This window comes from Stenella coeruleoalba, assembly GCF_951394435.1.
Source record: "Stenella coeruleoalba genome assembly, chromosome: 18".
NCBI classification, from domain to species: domain Eukaryota; kingdom Metazoa; phylum Chordata; class Mammalia; order Artiodactyla; family Delphinidae; genus Stenella; species Stenella coeruleoalba.
Window position 1 is genome coordinate 64,203,036 of NC_137164.1, and position 19,585 is coordinate 64,222,620.

The following is a 19,585-nucleotide window of genomic DNA, read 5'->3' on the forward strand; positions in this document are numbered from 1 at the left end:
CTCACAACAACGATGGCGAGGGTGCCCTGATCCTTTTGGAATTTCATCTACACTGTAAAAGATGTAGGAAGGTCTTGGCTACATACAGATAAAATACTCTCTTTTCTTTTTATTTCCCTAGAGCAGCGGTTGCCAACCTTTTTGGCAACAGGGACTGGTTTCGTGGAAGACAATTTTTCCACAGACCGGGGTGGGGGGTAGTTTTGGAATGATCCAAGTGCATTGCATTCACTGTCACTTTATTTCTATTATTATTACATTGTAATATATAGTGAAATAATTATACAACTCACCGTAATGCAGAATCAGTGGGAGCCCTGAGCGTGTTGTCACCTGCCACTCACTGGTAGGGTTCTGATATGAGTCTGCAAGCAACTGATTATTATGGTCTCCGTGCAGTCAAACCTGTCTGCTAGTGATAATCTGTATTTGTAGCCACTCCCCAGCGCTAGCATCACCGCTTCAGCTCCACCTCAGATCATCAGGCATTAGATTCTCATAAGGCGTGCGCAACCTAGACCCCTCTCACGCGCAGTTCACAGTAGGGTTCGCGCTCCTGAGAACCTAATACCACCGCTGACCTGACAGGAGGCGGCGCTCAGGTGGGATTGTGAGCGATGGGGAGCGGCTGTAAATACAGAGGAAGCTTTTCTCGCTCACCCGCCGCTCACCCCCTGCTGTGCGGCCTGGTTCCTAACAGGCCACGGACCGCTACTGGTCCGTGGCCCGGGGTTGGGGATCCCTGCCCGAGAGCACTGAAGTAGGAGAATTATTAATGTTGATAGTCCCCACCTCCATAGAGGCAACAAGTCAGTGAAGATCTGAAAGATATTAGACAACAAAGGACATAGGTAAAAGGAGAAGAATAAAACAGATACATGGAAGGGAAAGGATACAGGTTCGAGGAGAAATCAGAATGTACAGACCAAGGATTTAAGAGCTGTGAGTTTTAATTCCCATTCTATCACTCCTATTAGCTACAACGGAGGCTGCTGAGCCACTGTTTCTTCCAAGTGTTAAATGAGACACTGACCATTTTTTCCAGTAAATTAATTTGTGCTTTATAGCACGAATTTACAGCATACATTTTCTCTATAGTAAGAAATAATATGCCATGTGAGGTTCTGAGTTGCTCAGAAACAAAGTATGCTACTGTTACCAATGATGTAAACTGGAATGCAATTCCATATTTTATATTTCTGTATAACCCATACTGCTTATTCCTAAATTCTATGTTTACACAAAAGCTTCAGAGGTAAGCAATTTTTTTTTTGGGATAATGAATCCCCATAGGAATAGGGAATCATACTACCTCCATTCCTCATAGGTATGATTACTGATCTCTGTTTTCTAGAGACTGATAGGAATAGTGTGTCTACAGAAGTTAAAGTTTGAAGGTATACAAATGCAGAAAGAAAGAAGAGGCAAGTAAATCAGCTGTGGAATGAAGTTTGCCCTGATTATACACTGAACAGGTAGAATGGCAACGGGTTTCCAAAATTATTTGTACACATTAATAAATGCATTTATAACAGATACCTATCACCCATTTTTCCTATTTGATTTGAAAAGGCAAACTAATTTCTGAGAGAAACATTTTGAAATTTGATAGAATATACACCAGTGTGACCCAGCTTGATCATCTACATTTTCACCAGGCTTAATATCTAATTACTTTTGCCCGTTTCCAAAAGTAAACTGTCAAAGAACAAATAGTTTCCTCTTCTGAGAATATTTTTTGATGTGTCTTTAAAAAAAAACAGTATTGAGTAATTTCAAATAGAAGTATCCCAAATTTTAAACATCATCAGAAAAAAAAATAGAGCTTTCCAACATAACTAGCTTATTCAAATTTAAGCTACTGAAAGCGGCATCACAATTTGAATTTTTAACATTTTCAGTACAAGGATAAGCCACATAATGTCCTTTCAGAGTCTGCTGTCTGTCTCCTAAGACTCATTCTCCTCTACTTGCCTAGGGGAAGGATCCTGTGACCAGGTGCAGCTGGCTGGCTGGCTGGCTACATTCTGGTCAGAGGGATGCAACTGGATGGAATATGTTTGGGGTTGGGCCCTTGTTCTCCCCTTCCCGCTGCACAAATACAGAGATGATGTTGTGATCTTAGACTGCTGGAAACAAGCTGCTTCATGAGGATGGCTGAACAGTACAGAAGATGTCTGAGTCCCTCACGTGTGGAGCTGCCTCGGCAACTCCAGGTGGCTTACAGTGGGATGGGGAGATGACAGAAATCAACTTCAGACTTGAAGGTACCGTTACTTTGCTCTTGTTACAGTGGCCAAACCTCTCGAACATAGCCTTCATGTTCTTTCTTCCACTAGCTTCACCTGTTTGGCTAACGTTACTTATTATACTTTAAGCTTATTATACTAATTACGCTTAGACATCAGCTTCTCCAGAAGCCATTCTCCACACCTGGGGTAAGAAAGATGATGATGGGAAGACGCTTGTATTAGCTCAGGCTGCCATAACAAAACGCTGGGTGGCTTGAACAACAGAACTTTATTTCATGTCAGGGTGCTGGCATGTTCAGTTTCTGGAGAGGGTTCTTTTCCTGGCTTGTAGACGGCTGCCAGGTGGTGGTGTACTCACATGAACTCTTTTTTATGTTTGTGAGGAGAGAAAGATCTCTCTTCTCCTCTTCTTATAAGGCTATCGATCCTACTGCATTACAGCCCAACCCATAGGATTTCATTTAACCTTAACTACTTCCCCAAGGCCCTATTTCCAAATACAGTCACATTGGGGATAGGGCTTTAACATATGAATTTTGGGGGCGATGGGGACAGCAATTACGTCCACATTAACACCTAACCTGGTACTGCCATAACACCATAGGCATACCTCTATCATTTCATTTTCTACACTGAAATATGACAATCTATTTAGAACGCTGTATGAAAGAATCAAGAGCAGACATTTGATTATACTTGAAAACAGACCTGAAAAGATTATAAATTTCAAAATAAAAGTAGTATATATCATATAATAAATATACATAATATTTAATAAAATATGATATCTTACAATCAATAACTGTGCCATCTTCTGTGCCTCTCTTGTCAATGGATCAACAATAGCAATGACATCAAAGGACATATCATTCTGCTGAGAATTTATCTTTATAATGCTAGAAAAATAGAAAATAAGATGAACAATGATCAGTTAAGTTTATTCAATTGCCTAATTAATCTTAGCGACATACATTCTTATAAATTTCTTTCTTTTTCACTGGATTAAATTAAATTAAATTAAATTAAATCCTGGTTATTTCACAGAAGAAAATGCAAATTTAAAAGTTTAATGTTTGCGTTCACTAAATTAGAAAACTGCAAAGAATTAGAGAAAATGAAAGTAAGAAATTATGGACAAATGATTTTTTAAAAACTCTTCAAAGAACAATACTATTATAGTGAAAAAACTTTATAATTTTAAGCCCCCCAAATTCTCATGGATCATACAACGTAAAAAAATAAAACAGGGGCTTCCCTGGTGTCACAGCGGTTGAGAATCTGCCTGCCAATGCAGGGGACATGGCTTTGATTCCTGGTCTGGGAAGATCCCACATGCCGCGCAGCAACTGGGCCCGTGAGCCACAACTACTGAGCCTGCGCGTCTGGAGCCTGTGCTCCGCAACAAGAGAGGCTGCGATAGTGAGAGGCCCGTGCACCGCGATGAAGAGCGGCCCCCTCTCGCTGCAATTAGAGAAAGCCCTCACACAGAAACGAAGACCCAACACAGCCAAAAATAAATAAATAAAATAAATAAATAAATAAATAAAACAAAGATGCTTCTGTGTTAAATATATTTTCTCAGATTTGAGAATGACAGAATTAACTATTCAGTACTTCTATTAAACTTACTAGTTTTAAAAACCCAACATATTATAATAGGAAAGCTCAGGGGAAAAACACCCAAATTTTTCATATTATTTTGACCTAAGTCATCCTCTCCACACCTCCTCCCCTCTGACCTTTCCGTTTTTGAATTTCACTGATCTAAGTTAGAAGACGGACTAATCTTTAAAGGAAAATGTTGGGAAAATCATTAAAAGCACAGAAAAGGCCAGTAGGAGATAATCCATTCTATATTTAATTTAATGAAAAGTTTAAAGGATGTATTCAATTAAAAGTACAGAACAGTCCAATTGATTACTGTTTTAACACTACAATAACATAGGAAATCAGTTTTTTTGGAGATGTATAAATTAAATATCTTACATATTACAAAGGTAGAAAGATTTTACCAAATCAAACTGTACCCCTGTAAGACTACAGGGATCTTAGTCTTCTTTGGTACAAGAAGACTATAAATATCTAGACTTCTGCAGTGAAATAACTTCTCAGCAATCAAATAAAAGCTAATGTAAAATTCCCTTCAAATATGGGTCTTCTGACCTAGAGAGATGAAAGACACTTTATTTTATATGCAGTTGATAAGAGTTAATAATGTTTAAACAGGAGTGTCAGAATCAGACAACAAATCCTGGTAGATAATTGCTGCTAGAAACTAGGGCTACAAATCGGATGTTTTAAATTAAAGAGACTACCTACAATGGTTAATTCCTTTAGTTTTCTTGGTGAAAATTTTACAAATTACTGTCATACTTGTAGCACTAGTCAAAAGTGGTTGTTTTCTATAGGCTTCATGAGACATTACTATGGCTAAAGTAGGCATCTGTTGACAGCTACTTTAAGTTTTTTCCCCCAGACTACTACCAATTCTGTGAGGTTCTGTGAATCAGAATCCCATAGTTCCTATCACCTGTGTAGTATGTGTGTTGGTTAGGCTGAAGGACATTTTCCAGAATTCCCTTTCCTTCACGTTTCTGGTGGGTGGGCCAGAAGAGAGATTCTCAGGATATCTGGAGGGCAGGAGGGGGCGGCAGCCATCCTCTAGCTCACACACTTTGTTACTGATCTGCTGACTCAACGTCGTTGGCATGAGGCCCCCACTGGTTCGACCTTCTCCAAGATCCTCCTTCTATTCTCTGACTCCTAGGGCACGTATGTGTGTTTAGCACTGTGACAGGGCTCCCATCTTCTGCAGGACACCTGCTATGCACGAAGGTCAGAGGCAACAAGAACTGACACAGGTTTCAGTCCACACCTGTGGGATTCCAGCTTGCTCTTGACAACTCTCCCTTGCTCTCTCCCCTCTTGACAGTTACCTCTCTTCCTAATTGCCTGCCCTGTGAACTTAAAGTTCCAGTATCAAAAGTCAACAGCCTTACAGAGACTACTTAACCAGCTCCCACAATTGTGTAACGTCAAATCCTATAACAATTCATTCATTCACGCATACATACGTACATAAATTCTTATCTATACACTTCCCAATATACATATGCATCCATATATACCACACACGCATGTGTGTGTGCAACAGTGATTCTACTGCTCTGACTGACCCAGACTACACAGCCCAGCATTGCTAATGTGCTTCTCTCTTTTTCTAGGCTTCCAACACAAACGAAATCCAACAAAGTCATTGTTTCTTCAATAAATTAAGACCTTCAATCAGATTATCATTAAGTCTTGCTGACATGGATCCTACATTTAAGGTAAGTATTCACATTTCTCCCCTGATTAATACGAGTTGATTTTATGGCTTAACTTTCAGGTTCAAGCTTAGTTCTCTTATTTCCAAGTTGGGAGAAGCACCTCGTTATTTGTGTAACAAATACACATAGCTACAACGCATTAAATAAAGATCTACTATACTTGAGACAGTAGGCCTGAATCTCATAAAACCCCTGAAGGGTAGGGATCATCATCTATATTTTATAGACTAAGAAACTGAGGCTAAGAGAGGTCACATAGCTAGGTAAGTGGTAGACTGGGATCAAAAAGCTGTTCTTTTTTTTTTTTTTTGACAAGAAAGCTCACGCTATGCCATACAACCAACGTTGATGTGGATGAATAGATCGTACCAACGTGTGTAAACACACAGAAGGAAAAGTTAGATACCTAAATTATACACATGAACTCAGAAAAGTGGAAGATTACTGACTTTGCCTTAAAAAATGTCAGGCATTAGATGAGTATTATTGTATAAACATAGATGCATACCAATACACATATACTACATATCCACTTATAAATATTCGTAACAATGCCCCAGAAATAAATAGAAAAGAACTGGAGAATTGTAAACCACTGTCACAAAGTCACATCATATCCTTCCACATAAAAGAAGGCTTAAAAGCAGCAGGACACATTGATTGATGTGAGAGCTAAAGAAAGAAAGCAGAGACTACAACAACAATAACCTATGAAAGATCAAATGTTTCAGACATTTAATGTGGGAATAAACATTTCCAAACATATCAAAATTCCTAAATATAACATAACCGTGTAACAGTATAGTGATTAATGTTTGCAATGATAGTTGTGAATAATTTGTGTTAAATTATTTCAGCATATGGTATTTAAGAAATCAAAGACGTTTGCAAAAAGAATTCCACTAAATGTGTTTAAAATACTTTAAAAGTATTGAATCTCAGTTATCTGAAAAAAATAAAAATTTCATTCCCAATAGCGCTAGATAATTTCTCTTTAGAAAGTAATTTTTCCTAAGAATGATACTACTATACATGTGTGAAGACACCTCAAAAGATAGACCTTCTACAGCCAAAGAACGTGGTATCTTGTAATACAGTAAACAGAAGCAATGCAAGATCGCATCTCCCATAAAATCAGAAAACTTAGAAGGAAGTGTCAGCCATTTTAAGTTTACGATAAAGTAATTTGTCTCATTTTAGCTTTATAAGAGCAGTGATTAGAAAAAGAAAATAAAACATGTCTATAGTTTAGTTACATAATGTCTAACTGATTATTTTTTCCCATTCTAAGTGGTCCTTAATTTTTAAATTAAAAAAAAAAAAGTTCCTGCTGGGGACTTAGATTATTTTACGTATGTAGATAGAACTTGATGAATTTTATTTCAAATATCTTAGAGGGGAAGTATTATACAGTAAAATTATAAACTAGTTTATTATTCTAAAACACTATTTCTCTGATGGCTCTTTTTGGAAACCTAATTTTTATTAAATAATAAATTTTTAACAAAAAAAGTGTTCCATGAATAAGTTACCCAACTGTTGAGTTTACCAAAAATGAACTTTTCTTTTGTTTTCTTTTAGCCACACCACACCTCATAATCATCAATATGTTGAGGCACACTGAAAATCTCACTCCTCCACCCCAAAAGGTTCAGTATTCTCTAAATTTACTTGACTACAGTTTCTCCCTCAGAAGATATCTGTCAACATTTCAGAGTAATGTTCCATAAAACACAGTTTGGGATATTCTGTTGTACATGTCTACACTTTATTAAACAGAATTCTTCAGTAACTGAGCCTTTTATACATTGAGAATATAAAGATATTATTATTTATAAAGATTATACTGCAAAAATTCCAAATGATCTTGAATGTGGAAGAAAGATGAGAATAAGACAAATCATACTAGATTTAACTTACTTGAAACTTCATATCCTATATATATATCTCTGTGTGTGTATATATATATATATATATGTCATTTATTTACTAGAATATAATTAACTAAAATTTCTTTTCCCTATCTTGTCGAATACATTTATTCTCTAACAACTTTTAATTCTACTTTAACTTTTGCTATATTGTGATACATATGGTAACCATAATTCAGTATAAGATGCAGTGTCAGGAGAAAAACAGCACTAATACATCTTACCTGTGATTCTCCTCAAGAAATGTGACATCATGCCGAGATGCATGTTTAGGTAAAGAGGAAAGAAGGGCATCGATTTTCATAACAAGGTCACTCAGGCTGGAGAAACAAGATAAATGAGTTTTGGGGGGGAAAGAAAGGTCCATATTTTATGTCACAATTAATGTCTCAAGAAAGGGGAATTTAATGTAAAATATCTCCAATAGACAAACTGTATATAAATGACCTTTCTTCCAAACTTGTATAATTTGTCAAAGTAAAATGACTGCTGCTTTTAAAGTCATCCTATTTTTTCTTATCATTGATATGATATTTAAACACATAAGTGTTCCTAATAGTGTCTATAAGAATATGGAGAATCATTTAATTCAAGTCAATATTTGCTGAGTGCTGGTTATATATCCAAGCACTGGGACCCATGTAGGAAAGAAAGAAGAGCAGGAAGAACAAAAATTCAATGATAGAATAACTACTTTCAAAGAACTTTTAATATAGTTAAGAAGCCCAGATTTCTTTGGTTTCAAATTCATTTGAAAACTAAAATTGTACAAAATAAATACCTGGATCAAATATAACCAAATTAAAAAATCCATAATAGAGAAAATGTATATGTTCAATGATATGCTGGAACAGAAAATGTTAGCCGAACTTTAAGAAATGTCCCCCTCCACCAAAAAAAAAAGAAAGAAAGAAAAGATAGGCATCTCCATTTTATAAACAAAGAAACTTAGAGTCAGAGTGGTTGAGAACCTTGTCAGTACTGTCAGCATCTCTCTACTATAACATGTTTTGCTGGACTACAGGTCCTGTACACTGTACATTATTTTTATTTGTAATACCTACCATATCTTTACAGAGCATTACATTTAATGGCCACTTAATAAACATAAAATAAATGGGTTAATCCAAACCATAATCTACTCGTAAACTTTCTTAAGGTATTTATTTATTGGCCACACACTCTCTAAGACATAAAATTGTAGGCACGTTGGAGGAAGAGCAAACATGAATTAAAACAATCATATGAAAAGATACTCAACTTTACTAGAAGTCAAGGAAGTGCAAATTAAAACAAGATGCAATTTCACATCCATCAGATAGGAAAAATTAACAGGTTGCGTAACACCAAGTATTGGTGACGAATTGGGGAAACGAACATTTATACATTTCTGGTGGCAGTGTTAATTGTTGCAACTCCTTTGAAGGACAGAATTTAGCAACATCTGGTAAAGCCGAAGGTACATCTATCCTACAGCCCAATAACAACACTCGTCTACTCTAGAGAAACTCACACATTGTACAAGGACACATGTAAACCAGGTTCATGATAGCATTCACATGATAGTAAAAAACTAAAGCCAAGTTAACTGTACTTCAGTAACGGAGTATATAAATGAACTGCAGTATATTCACAAAATGAAATACTAAAAAGAAACTGAAATGAATAAGCTCGCTCTATATACATGAACATGGATAAAGCTCTTATGGAGGCAGACTGCAAAAGGAGCCTATGTGTAATAGCATCTCTCTAAAAAAGGCAAGACTTTAACACAAACACTAATAATAGATATTTACATATGAAGCAAAAGTATAAGCACATATATGGGAATCATGCACACAACATTTGAGAAAATGGTTACCTCTTAGGGAGGGAGGAGAATGGGACAATCAAGACAAATAAAACGAAATATTAACATCTACAGTTTGGTAGTGGTAAGCAAATGGTTATCATCCGCTGTTTTTTTATATTCTCTACATGTCTTTTATTATATCTTCTGTGTGTATTTGAAACATTTTCTAATCTTAAAAAGAAAAAATCGGATACAAAATACCAAACTCTAAAATGAATTGCTCTTACAATTTTAAATACTTACTTCTTTGAGTTGACTTCTGTATTTTCAACAATGTCTTCAATTTTCTCTACTAAATTAGTCAATGTTATCTTTTCCAACAAGTAAAAATCTTCTGCACAGAAATCTTCATCTAAAGGTCCTAAGAACTTAAAAGCAGTTATATTATTGTATATCTTCTATAAGATACCAATTTGGGACAAGTATTTTCTTATCAAATAGATATTTCTTGAAGCAAATATTGATTAGAGATTAAACAGATTTACTAAGTCCCCTGGGAAACAAGAGAAAACTATTTCCTCACTTTGATATTATAAATAACATTTGCATCAATACCGAAATCAATGTGGCAAAAAAATCAGCAAATTATTTCCATTTGAAAGTTTTACTTTGAGACATAATGCTTCCAAAAACCTAAAGCTTTTCATTCTAAAGTAAGTTATCAAAGCAACTGTCTATATTCCATAAGTCTTTTAATTTCAGTATTTTCCTATTTAATCTGTAAATTGTAGTCTACACTATGCAGATATGAATTAATATATAAACAAGGCATAAAAGAGCAAAAACCAAGAAACAAATCCCATAATTACTTAATAATACCAACCAATCTTCATCTAACTGATGCTGTATAAACTGTCTGGAGCACAGCAAGGTCTTGTAGGTTAGCTTTAAACCAGTAACTACAGAGTGGGGAAGCTGTAAAATTCCCAGATACCTGAACTTCTCAGGATGGCTATCCCACCACAACCACCCCAACTCTGCTACCGTTATCATTTTCTGGAAAAGCTAATACGTGCATCATCATAAAATTATTAACATAAGCCTGATGTAGAAGGTGAGCCCTGACATAGTCTTATGCACTAAACAATTAGACTTAATGACAAACAACTAGAAAACATGTCAACCAGAATGAAATGGTTGCAGTGGATTTTTAAAAATTAATTAATTAATTAATTTTTGGCTGTGTTGGGTCTTCGTAGCTGCACGTGGGCTTTCTCTAGCTGCAGCGAGCGGGGGCTGGCTATTCTTCATTGTGGTCTTTAGGCGCGCGGGCTTCAGTAGCTGTAGCATGCGGGCTCAGTAGTTGTGGCTTGCAGGCTCTAGAGCGCAGGCTCAGTAGCTGTGGCGCACGGGCTTAGTTGCTCTGCAGCATGTGGGATCTTCCCGGACCAGGGCTTGAACCCATGTCCCTGCATTGGCAGGCGGATTCTTAACCACTGGGCCACCAGGGAAGCCCTGCAGTGCATTTTCTTACTTCCCCTTCATATGCTTCTGCAATTAATATTTTCTAAAAATTAATGAAGTATAGTTCTTGAATCTTTTCTCATTTGCTCACATCAAAGGTGATATTAGTTGGAATGTTGGCATCCAGCTAAATAAATACCATGTTCACTTTAAACATAAAACCTGGGCTCTTAAAAGTACAAAAAATGGGCACTGTAATACTAAAAGTACACATATAAACATTTCATTTCCTTAAGATTTGCTATCATTTTTAAGGTAACTTTCAAAGCACTTTTAATGCTGTATTTTTTTGACTGTGAATAGGAGAGGCCTGGAAAAGAGCTGAATTTTATCTATACCACTTCTAGTGACTTGAGTAGTTTTGTTAATAACTTAGAATAAGGAACTAAAATCTCAAATAATTTTCCTAAGGGATGAACAAGATTGGGTATCTTTACTGATTAAATTCACCAGAAAACCGGCTCTATTGCACCTATGTAAGTTCAGTGTCAAACAGCTAGCAGAAACTTGGTTCTTCTGTGTCTTAGTTCTTCTACTTAAAGATGAATATGATGTTTGTGGAATAAAGCAACTTAAATAGTATAAAATCACATAATGGCCAAATTGGGAAATGGAACATTAAATTTGAAAATCACGTAATAGTACAATAAAACCTATCTGGAGCTTAAATCTTTACAACGTTTTGGAAATGTGATTTTTCAGTTATACAGAATAACTGCTATAACGGAAATGCATTACCTCATTTGACAGATCATTACAATTTTAGAAAACTCTGTTAGAATGTTCTTCCACATACTGAGCTAAAAATCTCTCCCCCCTCGTGGAAGTTGGATCAACTGGGCTTGATTCTATACTGACTCTCAATGAATACAATGCAAATCAAATCTATAAATGTACCCATATTTCCCATGATAGCCTTCAAATATTTAAAGAGAAAACAGAAGTTAATATTTGCTGAAAATGTACTCTGTGTCTGGGGCTGTTCTATGTGTTTTATGTGTAAAAGTATATTTAATCTCTCTGGCAACTTTAAAACAGACTATTACCTTTTCCATTGTGCAAATGAGGAAACCAAGTCTTGCAAAGGTTATACAATTAATGGTGCAACCAGAATTTGAATCCAGATTCGCCTAGCTAAAACAAAAAGGCCTTGTTTCCCTTCTCTCTGCCACACCACGTCTTTCATCAATTTGTAAATATGTAACATGATAAAAATAAATATAATTATAGCAATAGCATTTTTAGGGTTTTGTTTAATCTCAAAATATATAGATTTTTAATTCTTTAGCATGGCAGTAAGAAAGTATGAGATCATCATTACACCCCAGTTTGATCATTTATAAACAATTTTAACTTTGAATATGTTTCAATTCTAACGTAAATATTTGGACAGGTTCAAAATGAAGATTGATTCTAAAATGTCAGAATTATTTTAATCATTAAACTATCTGGTTCAGAATTATAACTATCTGTTACAATTGCTACGATTATTGTGTTTCATAGCATTGCTCTGAGACACAGTATAATATTACATTATAGTTCATAAACTACAGTACTTATTTTCAAATATATCATACTTTTGTATTCAAACCACAGTCCTACAAATAAAAGGATAATCAAAATTACAATTTTCCATTAGTCGACACAAAAAGTCAATGTCATCTGACTTAATATCTATCTCTAGCCCCAACCTCTCCCCGAATTTAACTCATACGTTCAGCTGTCAACTCAACCAGTCTACTCAGAGGTCCAGAACTGAACACTGAACTCTTAATACGTCCAGAACTGAATTCTCTATCTGCCCTTTCCACTCCTTCTGAACAAGCCCACTCCTCCTGCAGTCTTCCTTTCCCTAAAACAGCGGCAGCTCAATTCTGCCAGTCACGTAGTTCTCTTACATCCCACTGTAAGTCTGTCAGCAATTCCTGGTCATCCTCCAAAATACATCTCACGTCTACTTCTCCCTACTTCCACTAGAGCCATTCTGGTCCAGGCCACCATCACATCTCACTTGGACTACTGTAATAGCTCCTAACTGGTTTCCTAACACCTACAGTCTATCCTTGATGTAACAGCCACTAGTGATCCAAATGAAACGTCAGTTCATGTCAATCCCCCGCCCAGGACCATTGGCTTCTCAACTCATTCAGAGTAAAACCCTACCTGGCCTGGCCTCCAGGTACCTCTCTCCTGTTCTCTTCATATCTGCTGTTCCTAGAACACACAGATGTGAGCTCATCTCAGGACCTTTGTACTCACTGTTCCCTCTACCTAGAACGTTCCCCTTCCAGATATGCAACATGGCTCGCTCCCTCACCTCCTCTGGTTCTCTGTCCAAATAACACTTTATCAGTAAGGACACTATTTTTTTTTGGTCCCTGCCCACCAAAGTGTAAACACCACAGAAACATGTTTGTTCACTACTACACTCTCAGATTCTAGAAGAATGTTTGGTTCATGGCAGATGCAAAATTACATCTAAATGCTTTTGTCAATTTCAAGGGCAGTGAGAAGAAAACAGTTCTAAGAGAAATAAGTTGAACATAACTATATTTGTTATCACTAACATTGATAACAATATCTGAATTATATTAAACAATGACAAAAGAAAACATAGGGTAGCTTTTCCGTAACCAAAAGGCAAGGTAACAGATACAGCAGGCTGTAATTTTTTCTTTTTATCTCTTAAAATGCCTGACAGAGCCGAAGGTAGCCATATACTTTAAAACTGTTCTAAAAAGTTAGATTTCTTCCCAAAGCAACTGTTGACAAAAAAAGCAATGCCATTTTTGGGCTTTCACATAGCTCATTATCAAAATTCACTAATATTTTATATTACTGTAATAATAAATGGCAACTGTTGTCACCAATTGTAAAACAGCACTGTACACAGATGAATCCGCGTCTAACTATTTTTAGGAGCTAACACAATTAGCTCAAGAACTGTTACAGTGAAGCGGAAATATGTGATTTGTGGATGCTTGTGGATATGAGTCCCTCACTATTCTCCAATTTCTATTATTTATAGATTCAGATAAGAAGGAATAAATAAGCATAACTTTAAGGGAATGATGACACAGGAATGAAGCATGCAGGTGAATAGAGCTCATAAAAATGTAGAAAACAGAGAAGACACTACAGCTTTGAAGAGGATTTAGGGATACGTAATTTGATGCTTCAAGCAGAGATAATGTCAAACACACTGCATTAGTTGATTTCTAAATACACCTAAGCACCAGATTCAATTTTTAAAAACTTAAACCATTCCTGAGAAAGAAAACCAGACTATCATACTAAAAATTATTAATAAGTAGCTATCATCCACTAATTTTGTATGTACCTATTAAAACTCCCTAATTAATCATATACACATTTATGATATACTAAGAGAAAAAAGTATGATATAAAATTATATATATATAATAGCATTACAATTATGTATTTAAAAAGACAGACATGGCTATGTAGAGTAGAAAAAAGGGTTAGATGGTAAAACAATAACTATTAATAATAAATTTTATTAGGATGGTGGGAGTAAGAGTGATTTTTACTATAGATTTTAAAAGATGATATTAATAAATACTACTTTATAGTTCAAAACTTGCAGTATTGTTATTTAACATAATCAATTGTAGAAAAAAGCTACAAGAAGAAAAAGATGTCAGAATGTACTTTTTGCACCTACTTACAACAGTGCTCGATCACAATGTTGTAATGTATACAAAATTGTTCAATATTTATATTATAAAAGCTATCCCCCAAAACATCCTTAGCTGCATTCGATGTTATCACCAATGGGAGGGAGGGGTGAAGAAACAGGTACTGTGCCACGAACTGGACATCTCAGTGGCCATTTTATTTACGCTGAGACCTGTCTGGCGTGTCTAGCCCATGAGCACCGTCCTCTGTGTGTGTTGCATCAGGTGTGTTGTGACAGAAAACGCTTGACACCCCCGTATCACAGTGTCACTGAGAAAAGTGAGCAATTGCTTTTTTTACTTACTTTCCCATTGCTGACAACACCTATTTCTCCAGGACGCAATTTAAGTACATCTTGACAGAATAACTGGTGAGTTCGAAAAATATTCACTCCAATGGTATTATATTTTTTCTCGAAGGCATTTTTATCCATTCCCTAAGGTATAAGTTAAGAATGATAAAACCAGTAAGAGAACAGTAAATACATTAAATAATTTTTTAAACATAGCCTACTTTAATATATTAGTATAAAATTTTAAATTATATTAACTTGTGATTTTAAAAAGTACTATTTTGTTCTGAAACCACATTTAAAAAAAGAATCCTTCTTTGGCAAGGCAATTACAATATCTGTAAATCCTGTTACAAGTAGATACAGTTTGCTACTCATTCTTTGAGAATTTTGGGTGGATTACTGATTAGTAAAATGCTAGGAAACATCAATTTAAATAAAATTTAACATTAAACAATGAAATACAATGTTTATTAAATTCTGAATTCAGTACCTCCATTTTGGTGTGTTCAATTAAAAAAATTATTGTTTAAAATAGAAATACCCTGCTCATTCCATTATACCAATCCCATGAAACCAATTTAGTAATAGTGCATTTAAACTCTGAAATACAAAAGTAATCTTTGCCATCTCAGTGTGTATCAAACTTTAATATGCATACAAATCACCTGGGTGTAGATCCAGGGAGGGCCTTACATTCTGACTTTCTATCACGTTCCTGGTACTCCTGCAAGGTCAGAAATGTTCCCCCGCGTTGTCCAACACACAGCCACAGATGGGTACTGAGCGCTTGAAATGTGGCTAGTATGACTGAGAAACTGAATTTAAATTTAATTTAAGTTTAAAATAGCCACATGAAGTTAGTGGGTATAGTATCAGACAGTGTAGCTCTAGATCTTTACTTCCAAGACCTCTGTCTCAGTCAACCCCTCTCTGACCACAATCTGCTGACCTTCTAGCTCATTCATCCCAGTGTCACCAGACCAACCATTACTCAACCCTTTAGTCCACTGACCCTACCACTTATTTACTGTCCATCACACTTTCCATATTATCATTTTCCTCCTAACCAAGTTATACCCCAGAGCCCTTTACTATAACAGAAACATTCCATGCTCACCTCCCCTGGATGCTTCCCCTCAGCTATTCACCTGGCAAAACCTCAACTCTGGTTAAACACATCTCTGCTTACTCTGCAACTGGATCCACACAGCTTTAGGGCAGCTGGAGAAAAGCATGCAGCCAACACTGATCTCACTTTCAATTTATGGTCATCAACCTCAAGTGGGCCCTCAGAAATCTTACTATAATGTTTTTAATTCACTTTCTCACTCGCAGAATACTAGAAAAATATTTGACATTTTCTCCTCTACCCTCGAACCTCTAAAAGCACCTACTCCTATTCTAATACTTAGCTAATGACTTGACCTTCTTTTGAGGACAAAATCAATCAGAAGTAAAGTACTCATCTTGCTACCACCAAAAAGATCTACCCCATTCTTCAGCCAATACTTACAGCTTGTGCACTGGGTCCCAGCACCTCTTAGCTACGCAAGAGCTATCCTCCCACTTTGCTCTGCTCCGTTTCATCTTTTCTCATTTTCTGGATGGACTGTTTTCATCAGCATACCACAAATAAGTGAAATCCTTCCATGACCTCAAGCCCTATTCTAGCTACAGAATATTTCTCGGTTCCCCACATAGGAAAATTCCTTTAAAAAGCTACCTATACTTGCTGTCTCTGTTTCCTGATTTCCTATTCTCTCTTGAATCCAGTTCACATTTATACCTATCACTTCACTGAAACTGTTCTTATCAAAGCCACCAATGACCACCTAAACAAATAAAATGGTCCGTTATGAAGCCTAATTTCAAGAAATATGGCATAGTTTATCATGTCCTCCTTGAAATACTTCCTCCAGGTGGCTTCTAGGATATCACACTCTCCTGGTTATCTTCCTAACCCAGTGGCTGTTCCATTTGTCCCCTCTACTGGATCATCCTTTTCTTGCGTTCCTCTACATGTTGGAATGTTCCAGGGCTCTTTTTCAGTCCCTCTGTTCTCCAACCCCTGCCCCACTCACTTCTAAGGTATTTCGTCCAGTTTCTTAGCTTTAAATTATATATAATGTTGACGACTCTCAAAACAAAACAAAACATTGTACCCTCCATTGATTCCTACACTTATTAACTAAATTGTCAACTCAACATCTCCACTTGAATGTCCAACAGGCATCTCCAACTTAACACATACAAAACTTAACTCTTGATCCCCTATGTATCCCAATCTTCTCTTCATCAAGACTTCCCCATCTCAAAAAAAAGACACCACAATTCTAGCTGTTCAAGACAAAATCCTTGAGTATTACTTTCACATGTCACATACAACTGGCAGCTCTTCAAGCTGACTACAGTTGTAACAGATATTACGTATATACCATCTCACCATGTCCACCACCAATATCTACTCCAAGACACCATTATTTCTTACCTGGATTGTTGCAATAGCATTCTAATTGTTCATCCTATTTCCACTCTTGTTTACCTACTATCAAATCTTCACATGGCACCCAGAGTCATCTTTTTCAAGATTATTTATCTCACGAGATTCCTCAATGACTTTCCATTATACTCAGAAAAAATTTCAATTCCTTACCATGGCCTATGAGTGCTTGGATATCTGGGATTATGTTTGTGAACTCATTTCCTACTAGTCTCCCCATCACTCTACTTTGGTCATGATGACCTTCTGCCTATACCTCAAACCTGGCAAGACTGTCTCTGTGTCAAGCCTTTAGACCTGCTGTGTTCTGAACCTGGTATATTCTTCTCTGTAAGAAAGTCTGTAGACTTTCCATGGCTTGACTTCTCATTTCATTCAGAGCTCTGCTCAGACATCAGCTCTTTAGAGATGACTTCCCTTGACCACTCCAGCTAAAATAGCATCCCTCAAACTGTTTACTTTCTTATATTTCTTTATATCTTTCCAATACTACTTACCTGGTCTTTCCCATTACAATGTAAGCTCCATAAGAACTGGGACTCTGTCTGCCTTGTTCATAAGTATTATCTCCATTGTCTGGTAGACAATCAATAAATATTTTTTGAATGGATTAATGAATCTTTCTTCCAGAGGATCAGCTTCTGTCTTTAGAATTTTCCCTGTACTGGACCCCTTGAGTGAAATAACTGAGGATTATTCACATAATCCTTTAACTCCTAATGCTTCACATAAGTACGTATCCTGACTAGAATGCCTTTAACTTTAAGGATCATGAAGTAGCAGCTGAAATATATGAAATTTGATTTGTTAAGTGCCTCTATGCAAAGCTGTATCATGTAACATGCATCTTTTCCCACTGTAAAGGAAAGTTTATTATCCCCGTTTGATTATACTTAATGATTTTTTAACATGATATCTCTAAGCACACTGACTTATACTTTTGAAATATGCAAGATACTTATTTATTATTTCAAACAAATAGCTACTGACCTCAGTAAGGAATGTTTTAATTTTATCTCCAGAGTAAATAGCTGTAGCAGTTTCTTCCTCTGCCAGTTTCCTGAGAAAGTTTCTCAAAAAGCTGTTTTTCAGTGTAAGAAAAGCTGCCAGAATTCCTCTGGAAATAGCTGTGTTATCTTCATCTATTTTTGATGTAGGATTATAAATAACTCCCAACCGACCATGAACACTTACTTCCTGCAAAACACATTTATAGGTGAAAAATATCAGTATCTTACCTATCCTTTTACAACTGAACTTTCTTCTTTCCAATTAAGTTTGCTCGCTTTACCATACAACATCTTTCACTGCCTTCCTGTTGAATGTATTGAATGCGGTATACCACTGAAATAGTCTAAAAACAATCATTTTATTAACTAATTCTCTCCTCTTTGCATCATGATTCTTTTGGCCTCTTTTTGGATGTGTGTGTGTAAACTAACACACATAAAAATGCACAAAATAAAACTGTAGAGCTCAGTGAATTAACCCACAAAATATCGCCCAGGTCAAGAAATAAAGCACTGCCAGCAACCCAGACATCTTTCATATCCCCTGCCAATTACTTCACCTTCCCACTTTCCTAAAGACAACCACTATCTTGTCATTCATAGTAATAACATTCTTGCTTTTCTTTATATTTTACCACCAATGTTTTCATTGTTAAACATTTAATCTACTTTGAACGTCATATGAATGTAATCATACACTATATATTCTTTTGTACTCTTCTTCCATTCCACATGATAGTGAGATTCACCAACACTGTTTGGAGTAGCTATAGTTACTGTTTTTTGGTACCATACAGAATTCCATATGAATATACTCTCCTTTATCCATTCTACTGATGCTAGACCTTTGAATTTTTTTCACTTTGGCACTCTACAAACACAATATACATATCTTCAACTTTAGAAGATGTTAAAAAGAGTTTTTCAGGAGAGTTAGACTAATTTTTACTCCCACCAGCAACATATGAAAGTCCCACTACCCCAGAGCCTCATAAACATTTTGTATTGTCAGATTTTTAAATTTAAATCATTCTGGTGGATGTGTAAAGATATCTCATTAGGTTTAATTTGCTTTTTCTCATCACTAATGATATTAAACATTCTTTAACATGTTCATTGGCCTCTTTTCTGATTTGTCTGTTGAATCTTTTGCCAGTATTTCACTGGAGATAATTGCCTTTTATGTACTGAGTTATAAGGGTTTCATTTCTAAGACTTGAGTGCTTTTTTGGTTACCCGTATGCAGATAACTT

General features: G+C 36.0%; 1 protein-coding gene across 3 annotated transcripts in view; it reads right to left on the reverse strand.

The window, feature by feature from the left end:
• Positions 1–19,585, reverse strand: part of UGGT2 (UDP-glucose glycoprotein glucosyltransferase 2) — a 166,483-nt gene that overhangs the window by 48,445 nt on the left and 98,453 nt on the right. For all 3 annotated transcript variants that reach the window (XR_013824820.1, XM_079902835.1, XM_079902836.1), the window contains exons 21-25: positions 18,313–18,519; positions 14,832–14,963; positions 9,608–9,732; positions 7,737–7,832; positions 3,046–3,148 (exon numbers count right to left, since the gene is read on the reverse strand). Coding sequence is in view for 2 of the 3 variants with exons in the window: in XM_079902835.1 (XP_079758961.1) it covers positions 3,046–3,148; positions 7,737–7,832; positions 9,608–9,732; positions 14,832–14,963; positions 18,313–18,519 (663 nt within the window). In the remaining variant the exon portion in view is untranslated. The remainder of the gene's footprint in view (positions 1–3,045; positions 3,149–7,736; positions 7,833–9,607; positions 9,733–14,831; positions 14,964–18,312; positions 18,520–19,585) is intronic.